The sequence below is a fragment of the Amblyomma maculatum genome, chromosome 11 (genome assembly GCF_055883805.1).
Source record: "Amblyomma maculatum isolate TAMU_Amacu chromosome 11, ASM5588380v1, whole genome shotgun sequence".
Classification (NCBI taxonomy): Eukaryota; Metazoa; Arthropoda; class Arachnida; order Ixodida; family Ixodidae; genus Amblyomma; species Amblyomma maculatum.
Window position 1 is genome coordinate 105,876,962 of NC_139354.1, and position 27,651 is coordinate 105,904,612.

Here is a 27,651-nt window from a genome sequence, read left to right on the forward strand (position 1 = left end):
AAGAAGCTCCGAAAGGGAGGCGGCAGAGAGCACTTGAGTTGGTGGCAGGGACGAAGCAGGCTGCAGTTGCAGCAGTCCCATCTTGTGCCACCGAACCGTCGGTGTAGATTAGAAGTCTGCCATGGTGTTCTTCGTCTATTAGAGCAGCGGACTCTTGACACATTGCACATATAGGTGTGCTTTGCTTGGAACGTATTCCGCTCACTTTGAGTTGGAGTAGTGGATGAGAGTGAGGGGGAGGCCTCGGAGAGGACTGTGGAGGGGGGTCCGCAAATTCTGTGGCAAACGTACCGACTATGCGACCCATTTTGGAATGAGGGGTGTTGTGAAGCTGTGCGATGATGGCAGCAGTGCCGGGGGCTCGCCTCATGCGCTCAACTGCATTCAGGGCGAACGTTCAGCGTGTAGTGAAGCAGGCCATTGTGCAGCTTCCGCATAAGTAGCTACAACTTGGGAGAAGTGGGGGAGGCATAGGAATTTGCGACTAGCACTCCGCTGGTCAGTGTCAATGGCTTGCCATAGGAGAGGGGGGATGTTGACAAATTGTAGAGCATAAAGGATTTTGGCCAATGCAATGTCATTGTAAAATCTCATGGCAAGAGATGGCAAGGGGAGCACCCTTCACCCTTAGTTAGCAATTTGTTTGTGGCCGAGGTGACTTGGGTGGATGCCTTTCTAAGGGAAGAAACGGCTGGGCGCCAGGAGAGTTTGGGGTCGATTGTGAGCCCCAAATAGCGGGCCGATTTCCTCCAGGGAAGTGGAACTCCTTGTAGTGTGAGTGGCAGTATGAGGTACATAGCCGCAGGACGTAGGTGAAAAACGAGGGCTTCGGTTTTTATGGGGGACAAGGAAAGCCCGACACTTTGGAGAAACTATTGGACTGTGTGTAAGGCAAACTGCAGCTCAGCGCGCTCGGTGGGGCCGCAGTGTCGAGTCGCTGCAGTAAAGGGCTATGTCATCTACACACAGGCAAATGCGTACTCCAGATTGAAGGGCTGTGATGCGACGGGGAAGTTGTGACAGGACGAGGTTAACCCATATATGCCTGAACTTGGGGAAATTAAGAAAAGGGATTTATTTTCCCGTAATAATCGCTTCTGTAGCCTTAGAAAGGAGAATCAACCTTTTATTCAAGAAAAATATTGTTTGAACTGTGTTACAATTTGAAGCATTTGACATGGACTCCGATGTCGCATTTTTCACAGCGTGTGGTGGTCTTCCCATGGCAAAGAGCACGTCTTGTTTGCTTGTCTTGAGGGATCACTGTGTGGTGAATGCGGTCAAATCGGCTTTGGGCGTCCAGTAAAATTGCCGGCTTTTTCCACGCAATGGCTTGGCTCCATAACTCTTCATGTATGATATCGCTATCGTCCTTCGAAAACAGAGGAGCTCTGTTTTGTTCGTTCCCATTCTGTACAACTGGAATGCATTATTTTCGTATGCATCAACCAGATCTGTCAGGAGTGAAGAATACCACTTCTTTCCTCTAATGGCTATGCGGTACTTGGAAATATTTTAGTCTAGTCTACCAACTCCTCCCATGTTGCCATTATACCTAGAAATCAAGAATGGCTGCTCCACCGTGACTTTGGACCTGTTCTCTCTCTAATATCGTTTTACCATTTGCGTTGGTTCGACCCCGTGAGCATTTGAGACGACGGTCACTGTGCTGTTGGCCTTTCAGCGACATACAATAATTTCAGATTCAGCGTCGACTCTGTAATCGTAGAAACCTCGAGTCTTACTTTTCATTTTCTGTGTGAGGATGGGACAGTTTTCTATTCGGTTATCCCGCACGGTGCCCGTGCACTTGACACCCATTGACGAAAGCATTTTAACAAGTTTCAGATTTGAAAAGTTGTCAAAGAAAACATGAAAACAGTAATCAAGCTTTTCTTTCATCCTGGACACCATTTCTGTAACAACAGATCCTCCTAGACCAAGTTTGTTTTTGTCACCCGCATTGACGCCATACTTCCCTTGGTAGGGCTCAACAAAGAGCAAATAGCCCAATGGGGTGCAAACGCACTACAATTTATAACGAAACCTGATTGGTTTGCCTTTCATAAACTTCTTGCATTCATGCTTTCTGAAGTACTCGCACATGCTTTCATCAATGCTGAAGCAGTCTAGTAATGGAGCATACAACAGAAACCGTTCATTCAAGAGACTGAACAGTGGTCGCAGTTTTGTGAGTTTGTCTTCTTGTACTAGGTTGTTGTCAGCCACATCTAGGTTTGTGAAAATGGCTTCAAATCGGTCGCGCCTCATTGAGTTCGCGACGAGTTCATTATGAGAATCACGTGAGTTTTCCCACAACATGCGACGCCTTGGAACCGGCACAGCCACTGAGACGCATAATGCCGAGAAAACATCTCATCTCACCTGCGTTCCCGTTCAACAACCGATTCTTCTGTCGTGCATAGGTGTTGGTGTTTTCAACAAGCACGTTGATGACTTCAGCATCGAAAAATTTTTCAAATGCCTCTACTGGAGTCAGCGGTGCTCCTTCAGCGGAGTCTGAATCACACGAGTGGCCAGTTTGGAAACTCGCGTTCAAGTCGCGTTTATCCCACTTGACACGTCGTTTCTGTTGCTTAGCTGGTGGCTCCTGGTCGTTCTCGTCCTCACTTTACTCGGAACAAGTGTCAACAACTTCAGCACGGAGAGTGCTCCCTGGCAGATGGTCCATACTGGTGCCTTCTTCATCACCGCTTTCTCCATCTGTCACTGCCGCCGCGTGATTTTCGGGCAGAAGAATGGCCACTGTAGACGGTACATCTTCCCCAGCGTCAATCTGGTTTAGAATATCGTTGAGCGTTTGCGGACCTCTTCTGCGGTAAAATGAGCTGCAGGGAATCTCTTGACTGCAAATGGAAAAAATTGGAGGCTTATCAAGGTTAAGCCCAGTGGATGCGAAGCATGTTAAGCAGCTGCCTCAGTGTGGAAGGGGCTTAGTAACGGAGACGTGGTTTTAGGTTAATCGTCGCACTTTATTCTTTGCAGCCCGGCAAACACACTCTTATGGTCCGTAAATGCATGACTCTTGGTTTGCACGTCACTTACGCAAAGACGCTGGCGCGGTTGCGGGCACAGAGACTGACGCGACGGCGGGCGCGCGCCGCTTCATCCCTGGTGTGACGTCACATATCACGTGATGCAGCGATGGTAGCGAGGGCGCGAACCTAAGCGTGGAGGCCTCCGCCGGGCGACGTCCGACGGCGCAATATGAGGCCGCATCTGCAGCCGGTGTGACGTCATCACGTGACGCCATGTCACGTGACCCCACTTCAGGGTCAATGGTGGCCACTGCCGGGCGTCGCACGAAGGCCCGAAACCTACGTTAATATGCTTCGCATAAAAACAAAGTTTCTACTGTACGCCTATATGTATTTTATACGCTACTTCAAAGCTACGCGCACGACGCATCGTGCATTCCAGAGTGACACGACGACCCCCGATCTGCCTAGCGTCCTACATATAGGACACCGCTGTTTGACAGACCAGAAACAAAACAATTTTGCATATACCGCAATGATATCGTTTTCAGAGCATCTTTAGTTACTCAGGAATAACTGAGAAAACTCTCGACAACATCAAAAGTTGTTCGAATTTATATTACTTACGTTTTCTTCCGCGGCATGGCGTTCATCGAAGCTCTCGTGGAACAACAATTTTGAGACTGCATGCACGTGGTGAGCTGTGTTCCCACGCTAACCAAGACTTGCACGCGAGAAGGGTAGGGCCTCAGTAACACCCTATAGGGGGCTCTAGCTTTTTAACAAAAAAAAAATGTTCGAGTTATTCATAAAATTTTCAGCGTCCTACATATAAGACACTAGGCATATATGGGTTAAAGAGAAAGGGGCTGAGTACGCTGCCCTGAGGGACGCCAGAGAGGACACTGCTAGGAGAGCTGAAGAGGAACCAGCCTTAACTCCAAAAGTGCGATCAGAGAAAGTTTTGGATGTAGCCAGAGGTTCCTGACTACACCGAGAGAGCGAAGGGAGTCTAAGATGGAGCTGTGAGATATACAGTTAAAGGCGTTTTGGACATCCAGTAGGAGGAGGTATGCACACTTATGAGTAGCTTTAGACTGCTCGAGAAAAGCAATAACTTCTGTGATGCAGTCAGTTGTGGATCGGCACCTTCTGAATCCGCCCTGTTCCGGTGCAATTGCCCATTGCATCCGCTATCCATTGGAGGCGGTTTAGCACTAGAGACTCTAGGACCTTTCCAGGAACAGAGGGGAGGGAGATAGGTTTATATGAGCTTAGTTGTGAAGGTTGCTTGCCCTTGTTCAAGAATGGGATAACTGTCACTGACCGCCACTCATTGAGAAGGGTGTTGGAATGAAAAAGCGTTATACGCCTTGAGGAGGCGGGCGCGCTGGTTAGTGTCGAGGTTTTTCAACATTTGGTATGTAATACCATCAGGCCCCGGGGCTGACCTTTGCTTCCTAGAAGCTAGACTTGCATCTAGCTCGTGAGGGGTGAAATTATGAGTAAAGAGCTCTAAGATATCATCAGCAAGATGAGCCGGAACAAGGGTGATGCGAGCATGGGAGGTGGCAGCGGGCGCTGCGTCACTAACGGCTAAGGAAGTAGCAAGGGGGTCAGCGAGAAGCTCAGAGAGGGCAGTGTCTGCGATTCCACGTGCTACCGCTATGGCGAGGACAAGTGTTCGGGGGACACGAGGCCGGAGCATTGACGAAAGGATTTGCCACCCTCGTTTCAGCGAGCGGGACCGTCTGGAGCTCTAGAGATTAATCCAGCTGCGTCGGTGGAGTTTTTTGGCATGGTGGCGGTAGCAGGCATCTAGGCGGTTATAGACTGTCCAGTACTCGGGTTTGTCCGTGTGCTTTGCGTCGGGCTGCGCGCAAGTTAAGTAGTTTCACATCCGGGACTTGGGATCCAGGATTCACAGCACAGCGGGTTGTGGCGAAAGTAGCTCAAGCAGCGATGTGTCGAAAGAAGTTTGTCGGCACATTGAGCACTACGCAGCTCCTGGAAGAGATTCTACCGCACGACATGGTAGACGTTCTCAGGGGGCGGGTCTTGGAGCGGAGTGATTTCGATGGGAAGATGGTCCGACCCAGCTGTATCTGCCGAAGTTTTCCACCTGTAGTCGCAGGTGGGGGAGGCGAGCGTGAGGTCATTTGCCGAAGGGGCCGCCCGAGAACACACAAAGGTAGGGGAGCCAGTATTCAAAATATTGAGTCCTGCTGCATAGATGGCGTCGAGCACTTCGTGGCCTTGTCTGGTAGTGCTCCGTGAGCCCCACTCTGTGTTGTGCGAATTGAAGTCACCACATATGAGTGCGTCACCCCCAAGTCGAGCGGTTAAGTGCTCTATGAAGCGAGCATCCCAGTGTGGCCAGGCCGAATGTAGATGGATGCGATGGTGGTGTCCGTATTTCCCACAAGGACCTTGATGGCAATACACTCAATGGGTCCACCTGTAAGATCGTCGACAGCGACTACAGAATAAGGTAGTGAGGCGCACATAAATAGCCGTGTGAGGTGTGCCGGGAGGATGGGAAGTATAGCAGCACGGATTAGCATTGCACAGGGATGAGGCACACATTGTCGCACCACTATATCCCAAATATCCAGGTAGGGGAAAATCTGCGTTAGCGTGGATCTCCTGGCGAGCCAATTCCACTGCTTGAGTGGTAGGATGGCTGCGAACTCTGGTTAGCGGCGGCGGAGGGAGGAACAGTTCCACTGTATCACTGGCGGCCAATATACTTGTTGGTTTTTAGCCATGTTGGTTAAAGCATCATGAGCGGCAAGAGCCGCCGTGCAGAGTTGTCGTGCAGGTGAGTTGGCAGGAAGATGTCCCATGAGAGCCACCACGGCAACTGCGAGTGCGGCTGTGATGACTTCGCGCTGGTCAGTGTGAGCAGGGCGTGGTGCAGGGGTTGCGCGTGGAGACGAGCTCGTGACACCGCAGTAGGGCTGGGGATCGTGGGACGTTGAGTTGCGTGGCTCAGGGCTGGTTGCTGAGTGGTCTCGTGGGGGTTGTACGGAGTTTGTCGGCTTTACTGCTTTGCCAGTGCTTGTAATGGCAGACTTAGCTCAATCCTTCCTCACTAGTTGAACGGCCTCTTGCCGTGTGATGAGTTTTCGCTGTGGCCAAGGTAATGGCGACCTGCCTCTCCTGCTGCCAGCATGGGCACCTGGGCTCTGTAGCGGCATGCTTCCCCTTACAGTTGAGACAGTGAGGGGCGACCACATCGCAGTCTTCAGTTGGGTGAGAAGTACCACAGCGAAGACAGCAGGGGGGCAAGGTGCAAGCCGCAGTGGCATGCCCACATTTGAGGCATTGTAAAAGGCATGGGCGGCGAACGTGCACGGAGCGCCGGAGTTAAAGTCCTTGGAACTCTGAAAGTACCACAATCAGCAGGCGGCGTGTGGGAACGTTGGGTTGTTGTTGCCAGGAATGGTCGAGCGTGGCGAACGTGTCTGCTAGACGACCAAAGCTCCGCTATGGCTCGTGGTGTCCCCCCTGCAAAGGCGTCGTTGATTGATTTTGCGCGGAAAATAATGAATGGTAGTATTAAAGAATGAAAACTTACATGGGACAAGGGTTTACGAAAGTATTTAAAGCTTTGCACGATTGCTGCGCAGCCACGATCGTGTACTTCAGTCCTCGGGCGTGCGTGCACAGCGAGATGCAAGCTTAAGCTTGTTCTATAGCACTTAGTTTCTTGCAGCGTAGGTTATTCTGCTTTATATAGCCGAAATGAGTAATTCTAAAAGGCTCGCAAACGCATGTTCTTGAGACCAGGCAAACTGTTTATAGCAGTCATATATGGCGCGTTCACGTGAGAGCTCGCCTGAAATGTGATGTGTATAGAAAGTTATTCTCTTAGCGCTTGCTGTCTCATTCCCGTCATACTTCTCTTCGTCTTGTCGCGCACTAGTCGGAGTGACATGTTATACAGCTCCAACCACGCTGGCGCGTGAGGCCAGCGCTCTGAATTTGTGGCTAGATGGCCGCCCAATGAAACCTTTTCGCGACTACTTACAAGGGGGGGAGAAAAGGGGGAAGGCGCAGATAAGTAGCAAAGATTTAAAGCGCCAAACCAAGGAGATTATTTGGGTAAGCCTTGCCGTGCAGACAAGCTGTGCGAATGAAATCGGAAAGCTAACGGGAGAGTCCAGCAACCGCGAGGATATGATGTGCTTTCAAAGTGACTGAAGAGACCAGTGCGCAACCCATGCTCGCCAGCATGTGTGCAAGGCAGTCGCACAGCGAGCTATCCGCGAAACCCAACGCTCGTTCGTACCGCTGAAGTCATCGTTCTCGAAAAGTAGTGTGATGCCCCCTTCTCATGACCTTTCCTTGCTGTCGGCTCCTAAGGTTAGCGCACGTTAATGAAGTCAAGGTTATTTAACACTGAACCCTAACGGTTTGGCACCCTTCATGGTCCGTATAGTTTTGGTAATTGTTTTGTACTTAAGGGAAAACAATTCAAATGGGCAACATATATTAGAAAAGCACTGATATAATTGCGGGACTAATTACTCATTAGCCAATATGAATGACCTCCAGAAAAAAAAATGCGCGAAAGTCTGAAAACCAAGCTGTCGCGGACAAAAACTCTACAGCGAAACATGCAATGGAGACTCGCTACAGACGTCAAACTAACTAGTAAATCTCAGGATGAACGTTTAGTGACTCCAGAAACAGCTGATGAGTTCACAAAATACTTAACTCGCAAAGCCAGGCACCCTTCGTTGGAACAATTTTGTCGTGCAAATGCAAGGCTATATTGCCGCATAGAAGACGACGCCAAAGATGATGACTGGGCCCCACAAGCGCGAGCCTGGAAGAGAAGGAAGTTGGAGCGCAAGACTCGTCCAGGTTGATTTATTAAACCCGTCCTATCTTTGGGTCCTCCTTGGCGTTCAATCGAGACGTGACACTGGTGGAGGTGCTGGGTAGACGGTGTTAGGGAGCACCGAATTTCATTCCTTACAGCCTGCACGAGGGCCTCTGACGACTGAGCTTTCGTAACCGAAATTCGCTGCAACTCCTCAAGGACAATTTCTCTAATCATGCCTCGAAGAGTGGTCTGATCTGTGGCAGTCAGCGCCGCCGCAGTCGTCGGCGCACAGCTGGCTGGTCGGTTGTACTGGCGGCACCGATCTTGGAGGGCTCGCTCTATAGCCGTAGCGTCCTTAATGAACTCACTCACGGTTTTAGGTGGGTTGCGTACTAAGCCGGCAAACACCTGTTCTTTGACACCGTGCATGAGATGCCGTAACTTCTTTGGCTCACTCATATCAGGGTCGGCACGGCGAAAAAGGCGAGCCATGTCTTCCGCAAACATAGCCACGCTCTCATTCGGCTTCTGGACACGCACTTCAAGCAGGCGCAGCGCATTGTCGCGTCGATCAGTTCTCGCAAAGGTGTCTACAAGCTGGCGGCGGAAGTCGTTCCATGTGGATAAGCTGGCCTCGTGGTTTTCAAACCACGTTCTAGCATTATCCTGAAGGGCAAAATAAACATTGCAAAGCTTGTGATCTTCGCTCCACTGATTAATCTTGGCCACTCGCTCAAACTGGTCAAGCCAGTCCTCGACATCTTCAAACGCTTCCCCGCGAAAGCACTCTGGCACCTTGGTGTTCTGAAGAAGGTGTACCCTCTTCCTCGCATCGACGATTCCCTTGATCGCCTACGAAATGCACGTTACTTCTCATCAATGGACTTGAAAAGTGGATATTGGCAGATAGAAGTAGACGAGAGAGATCGGGAGAAGACAGCATTCGTCACTCCCGATGGATTGTACGAGTTTAAGGTCCTTCCGTTCGGTTTATGCTCAGCACCAGCAACATTTCAGAGGTTGATGGATACTGTGCTCTCGGGACTTAAGTGGCAAACATGCCTGGTGTATCTTGACGACGTGATTGTGTTTTCGGCCACATTTGAAGAGCATCTACGCCGTCTGCTAGCTGTATTTCAGGCCATATGATCTGCGGGCCTCACACTAAAACCCGAGAAGTGCCACTTCGGGTACGAGGAGCTGCAATTCTTAGGTCACCGTTAGCCAAGAAGGTGTCCGGCCTGATCCTTAAAAGCTCTCCGCAGTCGCCAAGTTCCCGACACCTACGGACAAAAAGACATTGCGGCGTTTCCTGGGTCTTTGCGCCTATTACCGCCGGTTTATTGCTGGTTTCTCACGAATCGCCTGGCCATTAACTTCGCTGACGCGTGACAATGCTGTCTTTCACTGGGGTGAAGAACAGGAACAAGCGTTTAATGAGCTGCGGAGACGTTTACAGACACCACCTGTCCTGGCGCACTTTGATGACGACGCCCCTACACTGCTTCATACGGATGCCAGCAACGTGGGCTTAGGTGCTGTGCTGGTGCAGCGCCAGGGTGGTGTGGAAAAAGTAATTGTTTACGCCAGCAGGACCCTATCTAAAGCAGAAGCGAACTACTCGGCAACCGAAAAAGAATGCCTTGCAGTGGTATGGGCGGTTATGAAGTTCCGCCCTTATTTGTACGCTCGCCCCTTTCAAGTCGTTAGCGACCATCACTCGCTCTGTTGGCTGACGAATCTAAAGGACCCTTCAGGGAGACTCGCGCGTTGGAGCCTTCGATTACAAGAATTCGACATGGCAGTTATTTACAAATCTGGAAAAAAGCACGCGGATGCTGACTGCCTTTCGCGAGCGCCGGTCGAACCTTTCACTATGACCGATGAAGACACTGCATTTTTAGGTGTCATAGATGACGCAACGCTTTCCCAACAGCAGTGAGAAGACCAGGAATTGCTCCCTCTTATTGATTTCTTGGAAAAACGAACTACCGTTGTGCCTAAGATTTTCACCCGAGTAATCTCTTCATTCTTTATTCGCAACAACGTGCTTTACAAGAAGAACTTCCGCCCTGGGGGAAACAGTCATCTACTCGTCGTCCCATCTGTTCTCCGCAGTGAAGTTCTGCAAGCGTGTCACGACGAGCCAACCGCCGGTCACCTAGGCTACACCCGCACGTTGGCTAGAGTCCAGCACGGATACTACTGGCCAAAACTGCCTGCGACAGTGAAACACTATGTACGTACGTGCATAGACTGCCAGCGCCGTAAGTCACCCCCTGTAAAACCAGCTGGCCTACTCCATCCTCTTCAAGTGCCAACAACACCTTTTAAGCAAATCGGCATGGACCTCCTGGGACCATTTCCGACGTCGACAGCCGGAAATAAATGGATAATTGTCGCCACCGATTATCTAACCCGCTACGCGGAGACCAAGGCTCTGCCAAGGGGTACCGCCGCCGAAGCAGCTCGGTTCTTCGTGGAGAACATTGTCCTGAGGCATGGCGCTCCGGCGCTCATTATAACTGACCGAGGAACTGCATTTACGGCCGAACTTTTGGAGACCGTTCTCCGCCTCAGTGGTACCAGTCACCGTAAAACTACAGCCTATCACCCCCAAACCAATGGGTTGACGGAACGCCTCAATAAAACCATTGCAGACATGCTTTGCATGTACGTTGACGGAACCACAAGAATTGGGACGAAATTCTTCCCTACGTCACGTTCGCCTACAATACGGCACGCCAAGACACCACTCGTATGACACCATTCAGCCTCCTTCACGGGCGACCAGTAACAACTATGCTGGATGCAATGTTGCTCCCGAATGCCGACACCGACGATCTCGATCAGGACGCCGAGGAAATCGCTCAGCGTGCAGAGGAAGCCCGCCAACTAGCGCGTGTGCGGATCAAGAATCAGCAAGAGCATGATGCACGACGCTACAATCATAGACGCCGACATGTCATGTACGAACCTGGCGACAAAGTGTGGGTCTGGACGCCTATTCGCCGCCGTGGACTCTCCGAAAAACTATTGCGGCGATATTTCGGGCCATATGTTCTTCAGCGACGTTTAACCGACGTCACTTATGAGGTGGTGCCAGACGGGGTGTCGACCTCGAAGCGACGCCAGCAACAAGCCGACGTCGTCCACGTTGTACGCATGAAGCCGTACAACTCGGACTGACCTTGACCCCCTACTCCCTTTTATGCTCATCGGGACGATGCTTCCTGAGGAGGGGGGCAAATGCCGCATAGAAGACGACGCCAAAGATGATGACTGGGCCCCACAAGCGCGAGCCTGGAAGAGAAGGAAGTTGGAGCGCAAGACTCGTCCAGGTTGATTTATTAAACCCGTCCTATCTTTGGGTCCTCCTTGGCGTTCAATCGAGACGTGACAATATTGTATTTGTGAAGATCCGGCTCATGCGTACCTCCACCCCTTTTGAATCATTAAACGTTTTTCATCACCACCATCAGCACACTGTTCTTTGATTAGCAAACTTTCCACTCGGGACAGTAAACAGCGCTTTGCCTCATTTTCGTTGCTACATCCGAAGGCGCAACACCCCGGCATCTTCGGAGACCCAGAGCGACCATGTTATGCATGTTTTATGCACACGGAACAATATCGAACGAACTTAGTCGTAAGCACGCTGCCCGCATACTGCCGAGGCCCTACGATGACTGCGCGTCGTCTGCTTGAGCGGACCATCTATGGCGAGGCTTGGGCACATGATCGCAGCTGGCCAATGGGCGGCGCCGCGGCAAAAAGAAAACAGCTACGGTACTTTCAGAGTTCCAGTGACTTTAGCCGGAGTTTGTACAAGGCTATCTTTTGTGGTGGCTCAGTTCCTGCAAAGCGGATGACGAGATCTTTGCCGTTGCGCCAGCATCCAAGGATAGGGACGCTGCTTTCAAGACCATTGAGGATCTCGTCCCCAGAGAGGCTGGGGACGACAGAAAATGAGGCCAATGGAGGTCTTGCCACCAGCTTCTTTAGCTCGCACTTTGACTCCACAGATGTCGTTGACAGCCAGGAGAGGATCGAGATCACTTGAGGGGTGGGTGTCCACAGCACTGCCATTGCGGCTCAGGTTTACCCTAACAGACTTAAAGGTAAGGCGGCCAGAAACTTTGCGATGGAGTCCCTGCTGGGAGAGAGGAAGTTGTCTTTTTTGCGAGCAGGAAAAAGAGGATGGTTTCTGGGTTGGCAGCTTCAGAGTCCGTGGGTGGAGCTGAGAAGCGGGCCACTGGGGCTACGCGTATGGAGGCGTTAGAGGTAGTGCCAGGAACACTGGCAGAGGGCTTTTCTTGGGGCACTGTTTGGTCCACGCATATAATTGCCCATGTTTTGGTGAAGTTCGGCAGGAAGAATCCATACAGAGAGGCTGCAATCATCAGTTGCATATGTGGGCTGTTCTTTTCAAACGTCGGCTGCTGCAGGAGGTTGACACTGATTGAATTTGCGCAAAATAAATGTGGATAAAACTAGGCAGTAAGCATCACGGCCACACTGAGGCCGGCCGTAGAGTGCAAATGGTGCGGCGCATCCTAGCTCCCACTTCATTTCCCGCCATTAGGACACGTGACTTCAATGAGGGGAAAACAAAGGCTGCAAAACGGGGAGAATCTTTCTCTCTGCAGTGCATGCAATTTTTTTCCCCACTTTTCTCTTCGCTTCGGCTTTCCTGTCGCCCCCGTGGTTCTGCCTGCTTTGCCGCAATTGATGGGCAGGAGGGATGGACCGATGGACTCGGTAGGACACTGCTTTCTGCGCAATGAGAAGCAGTTCTCTTTCTCCTTCACGCTTTTCCGTGCAGGTGCTAAATCTCTCTCTCTTACCCCCTCCCTCCTGTTCTCCCCCATCGTTCACGAAGCGTCGAGGTCGTCCTTTTTTTTTTTACGGCGTCTGTGGAGCCCTCTCTTGACATTGCTTGTGGCATAGGTTAAACAACGTAAATGTTTTGCACTGCCCTCTTCCGACCAACCTAGATACGGGCCTCCTTCCTGAGCTGCTCCAGGTCCCGACGGACCTGGCCATTACACCTAGGGTCCTGGCAGTGAGGGTGAATCCCTCACGAAACATTGTGGCCGTTGATGCTGCCACTGAGGAGTCTCACTGAGCTCCTGGAGATCCAGGCCCTGGCTGCGTCTCCAGGAGCTCTCCTGTGGTTTACACTAAAGGTCATGGCATTCCGTTCGAATATAGAGGGATGCGTACCAAAACAGTGCACGTGTACTGCTTCGAACTTGATCAGCCCGAAGTTCTGACCAGAGAACTGGAGGCCTATCGTAAGGTTGTGGGGGAGTGATGGAGCATGTGCCTGGGTTCCCTGATGTCCCATCAGGTAATGTCAGGGTCCATATGGAGATGACCAAGGAGCTGCCAAATCTTTTGAAAATCGGGGAGAAGACAGTACAGTGTGAGTACGACAGTGTGGTGCGTGTGTGCCGCAAGTGTGGCGGCAGGGGACATCTGTCCGCAGCATGCACGACACCGCAGTGCTCGCGGTGTGCTAAGTTTGGGCACGAGACGTGCAAATCAGCCTGTCCCAAGTGCGGCGGTGACGACCGGTATGCCGACTGCACTAAGCGGACGTACTCGACGCTGGCAGAGATCCCGGAGGAGCCAGAGGCACCTCCGGAGAATGTATCTTCCCCAGGTCCATCGTCAGAGGCCGTCATCACGCATGTGGAAACAAGCCAGGACGAAGGAGACCTAGCAGCAGCCGGCGCGCCGAGTGGAGCCGAGCAGGCTGCACACTACGCGAAGGCATAAGGTGGCGCTCACGCTGACATGCCTGTAAAGCCCCTTGATACTTTGAAAGTTACGCCAACGATTGAACTTTGCCGCCGCCGCGCTACCTCCTCGCCTCCTCCTCGCCGCTTGCGCGCCCCTTCGCTGAAGGCCGGCTCTCCGCCCGATTTCCTGAGCGACGATTGGTCTCCCTGCCGTTGCCATTGGAAACCGACGCGCGTCCGGCGTTTTCCTTGTGTTTTCTTTTTCCTTCGCGCCATTTTTCCCCCAGTCTCGGCGAGCGAATATTGCGCGCTGTGCTTTTATTGCAGCGTGCAAGCTCTATGCCGTGCTGTTGCGCGTACAACTGCAGCAAGCGACCTGAAGATGGTTATGCGGTATTCATGATATCTCAAGGCAAGCGTGACGGCTCGCGCACGAGTCAATGGATTCACAAGATTAGTCGAAAGACGTATATTCCTAGAAACAACAGAGTTGTTTGCGACGTCGAGTGCCTTTCTCACTCCCCGTAATAACGCGTCACCTGACGCTGCGTTTTTTATTCCTGCTTGCTGCTCAATATTTTTGCAGCGGCAGCATGTTCATTGTATAAAAATAAGGTTGTCCTCTGCAGCATGCTGAATATTCTGCGAGGCTCCAAGGCTCCATCATTTAACACGCTTCGACTTCTGTACAGTGAGAAACAGGGCGCTATAATCTGCTTTTTGCTGTCAGAAATAACTGGAAAATTACAGTCTCTCGATTGCATTTGTCGCGATTATGCTAGGATCCCTGGCCTCCTTCACTAAAAATCAAAATTCGGGCTTGTAGAGGAGCTAGCCTTTCCAGCTTTTACTTGTAGTGTGCGTCGGTTACTCGGGAGCATTGAATGCTGGCCCTGAAAAACTGTTTGGCTAGTAAACCCGAGGTATTGCGGATAATCTGCACTAGTTAGGTCGTATGGCATTTTTTTTTTTTCAATTCTTGAATGTGTCTTGCCATGCTTCGACGCACGCGTGGGTTAAAAAATATGCGTTCGTTTTATCAGGGATACGGCCAATGTGCAGGAGGTGTTCATATGATCACACACTTCTCTTTGACCATGACTACAAGGCGTTGGCAGGTTACCTTCGCTTTGAAAGCTGGAGCTCTAAAAGCGCGATTCCGCGTATTCATTTATTGCGAGAAAAGTTATCCCATCGATGTCAAATCAGCCGGAATCATTGCATCAATTTTCTGTATTTACGAAACTTAAACAATCAATGATGATTATAGTTATTATGTAAAAATAGGGGAACATTTTGCGAGCAACAATTCTTAACACTGTAACATATTACTCATTTCAATTGTATGCAAGATTTTTTTTTTTCACCTAGCCTGAGTAATTATCTCATCGCTCTATGTTCTAGCTACATTTCACTGAAGACCAGTTTGAGCCGCCAATATTACACGAACTCGAATTTTCTCTCACCGACCTGTCCTGAAGTAAAGGAAGCCTCCTTGACAGAGACATGAACCTCGCGCTGATAGTAGCCAGTTATTTCTGTGGCTTGATCTTTTCCCACCTCCATTTATGAGAAAACAAGAAAGTATACGAATTAAAAGTCAATGTATAGTTGTCTCGTCAGATATTATGAGATAATAGAGATATGACTGACAACGTAAGTCAATGAAAATTGAAGTATATCAATGGGTCATGGGACGGCATCAGATTAAATAGTGATGGTTATGAATAGTGATAGGTAAGGATGGTGACTGTTACGGATAATAATAGTAAATTATAGTAATAGGCCCGGATAGTGAGGTGATAGTGTTCGTTGCGGATAGTGACAGTTACGATAGGTCTCTGGCATTAGTAGATATAGTGATAGATAGGATAGCGATAGTTAATGAATTGGCAGTTATATGCTTTCTCATTTCCGCACGTTGAAGACCTATGTGCACCTTGTAATTTTTTTATTTGATTGTTGCGTTCAATGAAATCAAGCTCTTTTACACAGCGCATGAGACCACAGCATGCTTGCCCCAGAACTTCAGTGTATCGGCAATAGGGCCCACCACTTCTCCCAGTGTACCCTGCTGTCTTTTAACCACACGCGAAGTCAGTGAGTGGCCGCGTACTCATAAAATTATTTAATCCCTCCATCAGCATCATATCAAGACTGCCGTGGCTAACCTGTTCCTTGCCTCGAAGCAGCAAGGAACAGCTCAAAATTTCGTTTTATACAAAATTAACTAATGAACGCAGATTATCGCGGATCGCTAACTAGCACAGTGCCATTACACTTGGCCTAAGCTTTCCAACGGTATACGGTTCGGTGTTGCAGCTAAAATTTAGATTTTAATTGCAATTTACTAACTATCAATTAATTTGGCCCAGTAATTGATTGAAATACATGTACAATTAACCAATAATCCAATCTCATGGTTGATCATGTGACATATACTATGCTTAGAGAGATAGCTTGACAGTAGCGAAATAGACTAAGTCCTGCTTTAACCTTCTCTAATCTTGAAGCTCAAAGCACCAGCCTGGATCGTTTTCTGAAGTTTTACCGCGGTGACAGATTTCACGCTCTAAAAGAAACAAACATAAAGTCAGAGGCAGTACTAGATTAAGTGCACAAAGTAAAACCTTATCATGAGACTTAAAAAGTGTCTGTAGCACAGAACTCGCCTGAAAGCTTTGTTTATCAGTATTCCCCATTCAAACAGTTCTAAGAAGAAAGCAATCAATTCATGAACTTTACTATAGGCATTCTCAATGCTTTTCTCGCAATTTTTCAAAAACTTTGTGCACTCCTGGAGCGCAGACCTGGCCCGAAAGCTCGCGCTTCACTCACTGCTGCGGCCGGCCGGCGGGCGTCAGGGGGAAAAAGCGTGTCGTGCGCAGCGCTCGCCGCCGCCGCGCGAGGAGAATCGAGGAGGAAAGCGCGGCGCGGAGGAGAGTGTCGCTACTTTCAAATTATCAAGGGACTTTACATGCCTGAGGTCCCCGCTGGCGAGGGTGGCGGCAGGGGAGGGGGTAAAGCTGCCCCTACCCCTCCTCCTGCGGAGCCACGTGACCAAGCGGTCATGCCAGACGGAGAGCGACAGGCATCAGAGGAACCTGTTGCCTCAGTCGATGCAGTGGCTGCTGAGACTGATTTTCTGCTCGCGCAGACAGCCAGGAAACCCCGCTTGCGCGGCGGCGTCGCCAAGCGCAGGAAGAATGACTTGGAGCAGGACTCAGATGGGAATTCCACCGCGTCACCCTTGGACCAGCCCCTTGCCAAAAGGCCGGAGGTTGAGATCACCGGTGGTTGGTTCGCGTTGCTTTCGGACGACAGCGGCTCGGACACGGAGATGGACGAAAGTGGTGAGAAGGATTCTTCAACCCCTTGTGTTCATTGTAAGTCTTCGTTGCGACTGTTCTGAGCTATCGCCAACCACCATCCCCTCCTCGCCCGAGGCGGCATCTGACGCCTCGAGTACGGAGACCCCCCTTAGCTAAAGTCTCTTGCTCCCCTCTGCTGTGTTCTCCAGCTAGCGCTCTTTCCGTTCCCAGTGTTGTTCTATTATTAATTGGTCGCAGTGTTAGCTGTTCTATTTTAAATAAACAAACCGCCATGGCTTCCGCTCTCACCATTGCCACTTTAAATTGCCGCGGCATTTCTTGCCGTCCGAAACAAGCAGTGGTTATCGAACTCGCGCGAGCTAAGAATATAGATATACTGGTTTTGCAAGAGACTTTTGTTTATTGCTTAAGTCAGATCAGGAACTTCGACGGAACCTTTGGCACCAGATCTTTTTGGAGCTATGGAGCATCGGACTCCCGCGGCGTTGCCATTATTTTAATAAAATGTTCTAGAGATTCTGATGGTCGTGTTTTGTCTTGATCTTGACTAAGGCTTACGCGTGGTGAATGTGTATGCTCCATGCAAGGGATGTGACCAGGATGTATTCTTTCCGTCTTTGGATGCACATCTGGTCAGTCCTTCCAAAGTTGTTTTTGTTTGGGATTTTAATTGTATACTTGATGTTACGGACCAAGTGTCCATTCGTGGCACCCCACGGTGGCGGGACCGCAATGGGGCGTAAGCGCTTGGGGCAATAGTGAATGAGCTAGAAAATGTTGATGCATGGCGCTCGCTCCGCTCAGGACAGTCAGGCATGACTTAGTCTTGGCGGCGCGTGCAGAGCCGGATCGATAGGTTTTACATATCTGTCACCGGTGCCCAGCACGCAATCCATGTGGACATTTTCCACAGCCCTTAGCAATCATAAGTTAGTTATTCTCGGCTTTGCTCACGGTTCGGTAGTTCCTCACGGCAAGGGACTGTGGCGTCTTAACCCGCTATTGTTACTTGATCAGGAGGTAGTGGATGACATTAAGTCTCTTTTAAGCTCCGATCTGAATGATTCTCTCGATGGTGCTGGTTGGGATACAGTGAAGGATAGTGTACGCGATCGCTGCCGGTCCTGGGGAATGCGAAGGGCACGTGAGGAAATTAATATAGTCTCTGGTGCGATCCTCCTGCTTTCCGCGCCTCTCTCCGGGGGACCGGGGATGACTGCTACACTGCAGTCACTTCGCAAAGAATATCGCACTCTCCTCCAGCGCAGATGGAATCGCTTGAGGGTCACACTGCGCGCTGAGAAGTGGGAAAGGGAGACGTGGTGCAGCAGGCATCTGCTCCGACGCCACTTAGCACGCACAGAGTTCACTCTTTCTGCTGTAACGGACCTCGATACAGGTTCCATTGAAAAACACCTGAGGGCATTTTGAAATCGGCAAGGCAGTTTTAAGTTAATTTGTATACACCCTCCCCTCCACCAATGACCTCTTTTCCTTTTGAGAAGCCGTCTGGAACAGTAGATGTCCCAGGTGGTCTTTTAGAGGCAGGTGAAATCTTAGCAGCCACCAAAGGTGTTGAGAAGCCTCATTTTTCATTTCCGCGTTCTTTGTTTCAAACGTCGCGTATTGTTTCAGGGAGCATGATGCACAATGTAGGAATCATATATGTCTGATAAATAATTTATTATTGCATGTTTATACTGAGCAATTTCTGTTTCGGTTTCTGAGCGCCGGATTAGGCCATGACATGACAGCTAGGGAAGCGACACACTGGCTTGGTCACGTGGGGACAAATAGTAGTGACGCAATCTGCTAGTAATTGTCTGCTGTCGCATACACATGCTGCACCGGCGCACCCGGCCAAGCAACAGCTATGTTAGAATTGAATTTCGATGAGAGCGTGTCGTCTTCGGAATACGAGGACATCGACGCCTTTTTCAGCGAGAACGGTGGTGAAAACGCAATTGAGAATTCAGAGAATCATTTTCGCTTAGATGTGCGCGCCAACGATGACGACAGCGAAGCGATGGATGCTCAACAAGATCAGGCGCAACAAGTTCAGCGCAGAGGCAATATTGACTACTAAGACTGTTGGCATTTTCAAGTAGGATGGACAGTTGGGCGAGTTGGTACAATTGCATAGTGGGTGTTGCAGCGCGAAGGCATGAAGCACACAAGAGGAGTACAACAGACGAGCACTCGTCTGTTGTGCTTCTCTTCTTGTATGCTTCGTGTCTTCGCGCTGCAACACCCACTTCAACGCAGGCGGCGTAGCCCCTTAGACGAGTATTCATCGGAGTAGTATATATTTCGTGCATATTGTCCTGTCGCTCTGTGAAATTAATTTTTTTCTCGCTGTTGTGGACTATTACTAAAGGTATAGACTGCTAGAGCTTATAAGAGAAACATATTTACGTCTTCATCGCCAGTGCCTATTACAGTATATTTGGTCATTACAGGTACTACGAACGGTAATGCTGATGTAATGTTTGCCACTTTGTGGTGTTTACTTCGCAGTATGTAGTGCACAATCAATGGTCACATGCAGTCTTCATTGTGGCGCTTTCTGTCTGCATTGCATACGGTACACTACGCATTACGATGAAATGTATATTTATTGCAGGTGCACCTGTGGTCGCTGTCTGCCGATGGATAGCGAACGGGAGTCGGTGTGCTGCTGCGAAATCCCGCAGGTTGCCGCCCGTGTGCCTGACGGGGCAGAGTGCGTAACAAGCCACCCCACATTCGTGCATGCATGCCTGAACATGCATGCACGAATGCACGAATAAGCTCATGTGCTTACATGTGTGAAGCACATGAGCTTATTAAGGGGGGGCGTGGCATTCGGGATCAACTTTCCTATTTCTTCATGGATTCTGATAAACATTGGCAGGGTTACTGGTAATGCCTCTGTGATATCACCATAAAAATTTCAAATCTTGTACCAGGCTTGAGCCATTTACAAAATGAGATAGAAGACTTGTTCAAAGTTCACTGCATTCCATCCAGCATGAATGGATGAGGTCGTGACAAAGAATGCCACAATCTGAACCATTTCTCAAGGAATGCAGCGAAAAAAAACGCATCAAAATAGCTTCAACGGTCACGAAGAAATCAGCTGAACAATCAGAGCAAGTGACAAAAAAAACATTGCTGAGAAAATGGCTTCCGAAATTGCACCTTCTCTTTCAATCATCAAAAGGCACCAGGGTTATAGACTTTTGTGTCCTTTTTAACACGAGGCTTCTTGGATGCCTTGCCTCGAGATTAAAGTGATTTTGCTGCCTTTCTTTTTCGCAAGATATCCTTTTCCGCTGCTCTGCGAAGGGCATGTTGGCCAGTTTGCAGCCCAAGTGTAAGCACGGCGGGTCCCTGCCTTGAACTTGCAAACTGCTTCGTTGAGAGCCGTCTCTGTTGCAGTCAAAGATGCATTTTTATCTTTTGGCAGCAGCGACCAAATTACTGAATGAAGGCTTTCAGCCGCATTCTGGGTTTTTTTCCCAAGACATCGGCTGAGGAGCTGGACATCAGATAGCCGCTGATAAACAGGCAGCAATGCATCTGCGACATGCCTTGCAAGCTGGTAGTTGTGGGAGGGCAGAGGTTTGCCCTCTGCTTCTGCAGCCTGGTTTTTTGCACCAACTCTGTGGTCCTTGGGGACAAAGTTCGTGATGTGGCTGCTCATCGGTAGATGTTACGTGGTAAAAAGTTGCCATTACAGCTTTCTGCATCTCCTCAACGTTGTCATGATCGTGCAGGGACTTGCCATAGTAATTTGTTAACTTCTTAATTAAAACCTGAGTGAGGCCACCTTTCCCACCAATAGGCCGACCCGTTTTGCTTTTTGTGACAAGAGCACGCAGGGCTGTGCCCATCCTTTTCTTGACATGATTGATACAATCCTCCTTTGTGAAGGGGATAAAACCACATGTCTTATCTTCGCAGAGTGCTAAGAAGGTTCTGCTGTCCCCATCACAAACAATGTTTGTGTAACGCAAACCATGCTTTTGAAGGGACCTTCTAAATAAGATTAAGGCCGCTTCAACTTCCATTCTGCCAGATTTAACATCAGTGTTTTTTTGGCAGATGTGGGATGCTTTCCACTCTTCATAACCGTCATCTCCTTCTTTGGGGCCCACCGTGCATCCGTGGCACCGATTTGAAAGTACGACACAATCGAACACCAGTCCCGTGTAGAACTCAAGGACCGTACCAACACCTATGTGGGACGTGTGGCCACGTGTCAACCATGTCCCATCATAGACAACTGTAATATTATTATGAAAGGTGGGGTCCATCTCGCTGTAAACAGCGCGCACAGCTGCCGCAGCATCAGAAAAAATTTTCGCAGCAGCTGTCTCACTGGCCGGTCGGAATTCAGATTTGAGATGTTTTTGAAATGTCTTGTGGTGTAACCCTCTGTGCGAGACATTCATTATCGACCAGAAGTTCAAAGCTGTTGCCCCTTTGCAAATGCTTTTTACAGCTTGTATAGCCCTCAAGTTAACATCGAAAATTCTGCGGCCTTTTTTCCGCGGTGATGACCACTCCTTTGCGACGGTACCGCAGAAAGCGCATGTTAACTCCAATTGTGCTGCCAACCCAAACCTTGTTCCCAGCTGAACCGAAAGTCCTGGTTGAGAGCACTGCTGGCACTTGGCATTGCCGAGAAGCGCATTTAGTGCCGTGACTTGTACAACAACGAACTCGTCCGTTTGTTCTGTAGTAGCAAGCGCCTCGCTGTCACCCGTCAGTTCCATTTTCCGCGCGGTCGCCGGCACGGAACTCAGCTTTGCTTGCGCTTTCACGGCGGCTTCCTGCGATGCTTCTGGCGACACAAAACGCGGCTCCAAGTGCGCCTGAATCGTGCGCCCGATGCTTGTGGACGGCGTGGCGTCATCGTACGAAGTGCCAAGAGAACCCACAACATGCGCGGTGCCTTCACTCGATGTTTCCGACAAAACACGCAGCTCCAAGTGCGCCTGAAGAGTGCGCCCGGTGCTCGTGGACGGCGTGGCGTCGTCGCACGAAGTGCCAAGAGAACCCGCGACGTGCGCGGTGCCTTCATCACTTGATGCTTCCGGCGATGCAGAGCGCGGCGTAGAAAGTTCAGAAGTGGACCCCGTGCTTGCACACGATGTTTCGTCCGCGTGTGAAGTGCTCGGCAGCGGCTCGGGAACGGCGCCACCAACACTCGTAGCCGCGCACGAAGTACTCGCCTGCGCGGCCGGAACTTAGTGTGCTGCACATCATAAGTACTTGAAGCAGAAGACTTCTTCACCATCGGCGATTTTCGCTTACGGGTGCCATAGGCACGTGCCGTCTTGTACTTCAGAGGTCGCCGACCCATGATCGCCAGTGAAAGCCGTATCAGAAACTATGCTCCGCGCGTACTGACAAACATGGCGGCCATGTAATCCGTTTTCGAAACTATGCTCTGCGCACGCAACAGACACGTCGAGCCGATGATTTGTGCGCAAATGACAAACCCGCGTGCGCAGCGAGCATGGCGAGCAGCGGAGTCGCCGAGTCAAGAGGCGCGCGAAGCAGACGACGCACCCGTCAAGGAGACCAGTTGCGCAGCGCGCTGCTGTCACGTGGCGCGCGCAGCCAATCGGAAATTACCGCGCAACCTTGAAACTTTTGCTTTTTATGCGTTGGTTTCCGCGCTGAGGAGACCGCTGGAGTGGGAAATTTGAAGTCGGAGGAACGCGCTTTCCATAGAGACCAAGATGGCCGCGCTACGTTTGGCGGTTGCCGAGAGATCGGGGCTTGAAAAACGCCGTTTTTTCGCGACTTGGAAGAAATTTTCCGCCACCCCTGATCATCAAAACGATGATTTGATGTACTTGATAGTTTTCGACGATGAAAATTTATAATTACACAAAGTATGACTTGTAAAAGCAGAAAATAAATATTACAAAAAATCGCTTTTTTGAACATTTTCCGTGAATTGAAAGCCGCGTCCCCCCTTAAGCGTGTGTACTGTTCACGTGCAGCAGAAGATATTTCGGAAACACAAGCGATTTTTCCACGCACCGCAACGATAGAGCAGCTTGATTTAGCTCTCTTTCGCGTAATGCAGAACGCCATGGCTACCACTAGATTTTTTTTTTTCAATCTATATGTGTTCTTTCTCCATCACTAGTTTTATCTTACAAGTCGGAATTTAACCCCCGAATTTCGTAAGCAAATCCGAGAATTTTTATGCACATACTGGGCACTCCATGCACGAATTCTTATTTTCCGTCATGCCATGCAAAAAAAATTCAGCCATTACCTAGCATCCATGCCCAAAAATAGCACTAGCTGTCATCATTTGCAAAAATGGATAAGACAGCTGGTCATTGCCCATAATGATGCCTCTCCAGTCTAGTTCCAGATGTTTGCTAATCAGTTTTTTTTTTTCTTTCTCTTATAGATACAGGCACACGGCATATAAACAGTTTACCCGGTGGGTGTGCACTTGGTTGGGCCGTCTCCAGTAAAAAATAAAACTTGCTTTGCAACAACAAAAAAAAAAATGCCAGAAAATACAGGCGTTCTTAATTCCATGTTTGCATTCATCACTGTCACAACTCTGCTCCAACACAAAGAACAGCACCAACTTAACAGAAAAAGTGGTTAGAGTGATAGTGAGAGCAGTTAACATGGCCAATACATGCATGACTTAGTTCAAAAGTAGTCGCAGCTTGAGCAGAGGTGAAGAGAGAATTGGAATTGCGGCATTGGCTCCTTTTAGGTTGTTGGTCTTTGGACTGCCAAAACAATACATACCGTAAAAACCCGCGTATAATACGAGGTTTTTTTCCAACTTTCAGCGTTCCAAATTTCCGCCTCGTATTATTTGCGGATCCCAAAGTTTTGCGAGAAGTTTTGGTTTCGTTGTTGCCGCGTGGCTACGGCTTGGCTTTGTTATCGATGTGCGGCTACGGCTTGGCTTCATTGCCCTAACGTGGCCGCATCCCGCAGTGGCCACGACGTCGAGGTGTCGTCGAGTGCGCACGTCAACAGCGCATGTGCTCGTGCAAACCATGCTTCGCGAAAAAGTGCACGTTTTTTTCTTTAAGTGAACGAGCAAGATGCCAGGGTCTCGGAAATAGTACTCGGCTGCTTTTAAGAGAAAGGTGATTTTAGTTGCTGAAAACATCGGCAACAGTGCGGCCGGGAGGCAGTTTGGCGTCACCGAGGGAAGCATTCGCGGATGGCGACGACAGAAAGAAGCCCTATTCGCGTGCAAGGGAATGCGAAGAAGCTTTCGCGGGCCAAAGAATGGCGCATTCCCGGAAATTGAACTCCCTTTGACGGAGTTCATACGAGAACAGCGAGCAGCGCATCTAGCTGTGAGCGTAGAGTTTATGCAGGCAAAAGCTAGGGAGCTTGCAAGGGAAAAGGGAATTCCGAGCTCCGCCTTCAAAGCAAGCAAGCACTGGATATGTCGCTACATGTGCCGTGCTGGGTTCTCGCTACGCCGGCGAACCTCGATTTCACAAAAGCTGCCCGAATCCTTCGAAGAGCTGCTTGTGGCTTTTCAGCGCCACGTGATTTCTTTGCGAAAGACCAAGAACTTTCAGCTGGGGCAAATAGGCAATGCTGACCAGACGCCGGTTTACCTGGACATGCCATCGCCCCTCACCGTCCATCAGAAGGGCTCTAAACAAGTTTGTATCCGGTCTACTGGAAACGAGAAGGCGCGGGTTACAGTCATGCTATCGTGCACGGCAGATGGCCGCAAGCTCCCGCCCTATGTCATCTTCAAGCGCAAGACTATGCCGAAAGGTGAGGAGCTGCCGAAAAATGTCATCGTGAGATGCCATGAAAAAGGTTGGATGAACGAGGATCTTGTCCTCGACTGGGTGAAGTCAGTGTGGTGCAAACGGCCCGGTGCACTGTTGTCCTTTCCATCCATCCTCGTGCTGGACGCGTTTCGTTGCCATTTGGCCGACTCGGTGAAGAGGCTGCTACGCGACTGCCGCACTGAACTTGTAATTCCGGGTGGGATGACCTCACAACTGCAGCCTCTCGACGTTTGTGTCAACAAGCCTTCAAGGACGCAGTCAAGCGATGCTACGCGGAATGGATGCGGTCAGGTGAGCCTGCAGTGACGCCGGCCGGGCGGCTGAAGCGAGCATCGCCAGCCACGCTGTGCAAATGGATTGTGGACGCATGGGCAAGCATCCCAGAGGAGCTTGTGCGCCGTTCGTTTAAGAAGTGCAGCATCTCAAACGCCCTCGATGGCACAGAAGATGAGTACCTGTGGGATGATTTGTCCGACAAAGAAATTTCCGAGGAAAGCGCTGCTGAAGATGAAAGTGATTGAAGTGTGAGGTCTGATTTCAATAAATGTCTTGTTTTTTCTCGCTCATATTATATGCGGTAAAAACATTTTTTTTCCATTTCGCATCTCCAAAATTTCACCTCGTATTATATTCGGGTTTGTATTATACGCGGGTTTTTACGGTAAATATGTCAAAAGGGAACCTGCGCTGCCCAGGGGGCGCGCTTAAAATCAGACGCCCAGCGCCACCTGGTTTCAAAATGAACAAGCGTATACAGTCGAACCCGGATATATCGAACTCGAAGGGGATCGTGAAATAGTTCGATATATCGATAATTCGATATACAAAAATTGGCTTGTGACGGCACTTACGATGCCAAAAAACGATACCGTATTTGTCGTGTCAGCAACCCACTCACATAATGAACCCACCCTGCACTTTTGCACAGAGAATTTGAAAAAAAAAAAAAGAAGCGTTAATGCCAGCTCGCTCACATGCAAGCGATTGAGCGATCTCAGGGACGAGCGGTAGCGACAGAGCGAAAATTTTCAAACTTGTTAGAACTGCGTCCCTCTCGTTGCTCGAGTCACCGCGGCAGCTCTAAACTAGGTTTCTGTGTTGCCGCGGCAAAAATCGCGAGTGTTTTCGCTTGCATGTCAATGGCGCGCGTCAGTCCGTTTCGGTCGTCTGATCCACAGCTCATTTCTTGGCAGCATGCCAAGATGCTGCGCGGCGATAACGTCAGGGCGCATTTATCTTTTGATAGCTCCTGCGGTGGCGAGGAGCGAACTTGGCAGAGTGCCCGTGATGGCTTGATTGCACAAGCCTGGTTTGATTTATCACGCCGCGCTTGGGGCGGTCGTCATGATCGCAGCAGCTGACCGCGTGCTTTCGTTGATTCATACATGCAAGGATAAACGACTCCCGTAAAAAGAAAAAAAAAACTGCCGCTTAACGTCCGAACAGCACAACGATAAGAATGACTCGCAAGAAAAAAAAAAAAGGGAGAGCTGTCGCTTTTTAACGTCCGCAGGCACCATAGCCACCTCAGCCGCCGCGCGCGCAGAGGGTTCGCAACGCACGCTGGAGAAAGCGTTGACGCCTGTCTGAAAACGGGCTGAGCTGGCTTGGCGCATGCGTAGCGCGTGCTGAAGGAGAGAGATAGCTTGGAAAAGGATGGGCACACCCACGCACATGGCTTGCAAACGTCATGTGTTGGCGCGCGGAAAACGATAACTGCAGATGCTCGCGCCTTTGGTAAATGGGCGCGGCGCTGCCCAGACTAGCCGTCGCCGAACTGTCCCCTCTCATTCCTTCCGCACGTGGCTTGAAAACGGCACGCGGCAAACGGCCAAGGGTGATGCGATCGTCTTTGGGGAAAGCACACTTTCCAGTGTGTGGTGCGGAGTTCGATATATCGAACGACCGGTGAAATTAAGTTCGATATATGACGCGGCTTTCCTATACTTTTTCATGGGATTTTCAAGGGGATATTCCGTGAGTTCGATATAACCAAAATTCGATATATCCGGGTTCGATATAACCGGGTTCGACTGTAGTAGGACGGAGCATGCCGCTCGTCGTACAGTGGCTGCGCCCATCGGCTGATTTTGAGCTTTCTATTTCGTGCGTAATGCTTTTATCGCAAATTTAATGTTGTGAAGAACTTGGAGTTTCCTTTTTAATTGCTTGAAGGCGCCACCTGACCTCCTCAGCTGCATGCCATCTTGGCTACGAGCTGTGCCGCTGCTGCATCATGGAAGCTATAAAGTCACTACGCGTAGGTTTGAAACGGTTATGATTTCAGTCTTTTTTTTTGCTTTTGGGCGCTTGCAAAGTACAGCGTCTCTGCACGGTGAATTACGGGCACACTTTCTGGCAAATAATATTCTCCTGCTATGAAGCATCGCTAGTGGAGGGTAAATACCGTATTTACTCGCGTATAACCCGCCCCTGCATATAACCCGCACCCCCAATTTTGAACCCCATGAAATAAAAAATATATCCTCGCGTGTAACCCGCACACTTACCTGAAAAAATGAGGACTAATAAGTTACAACTGAGCAAACAGTCACCATTTTAGTTTTCAAAACAAATATATTTGAAAACGACTGCCGCAACGTTGTCAGTACTGTCGTTCAATTGTCAATCGTTGCTGCTCTCACTGCTGCCGTCCGAGGCTTCATCGCCGCTCTCAAAGACGTAATCATCTTCAGAACCATCTAGGCTGTTGGTTATGGCACACTTCTTGAAAGAGCGTAAAGGCCGTTGGCCATCCACTGGGCATATAGCCGCTTCACGTGAGCCTTGAAAGGCTTATTGATGCACACGTCGAGTGGTTGGAGCATAGAAGTCATGCCGCCAGGTATTACGACAAGGTCTGTGCCGTTGTCAGCGAGGCGAGCTTTCACCGCGTCAGTGCAGGGGCCTCGGAAGGAATCCAGCACCAGCATCGAACGG

At 49.9% G+C, this 27,651-nt stretch overlaps 1 protein-coding gene and 1 pseudogene across 1 annotated transcript; one reads left to right on the forward strand and one right to left on the reverse strand.

Moving 5' to 3' along the window:
- The first annotated feature begins 16,561 nt into the window (after window positions 1–16,561).
- LOC146174592 (uncharacterized) lies at window positions 16,562–19,667 on the forward strand. The gene is made up of 2 exons (XM_084583744.1): window positions 16,562–16,933; window positions 19,536–19,667. Exons 1-2 carry the CDS (start codon window positions 16,651–16,653, stop codon window positions 19,640–19,642), a joined length of 390 nt encoding a protein of 129 aa, XP_084439870.1. The 5' UTR covers window positions 16,562–16,650; the 3' UTR covers window positions 19,643–19,667.
- Window positions 19,668–20,030: 363 nt separating this feature from the next.
- On the reverse strand, window positions 20,031–21,687 carry LOC146174593 (uncharacterized; annotated as a pseudogene).
- Between the last annotated feature and the right edge of the window lie 5,964 nt (window positions 21,688–27,651).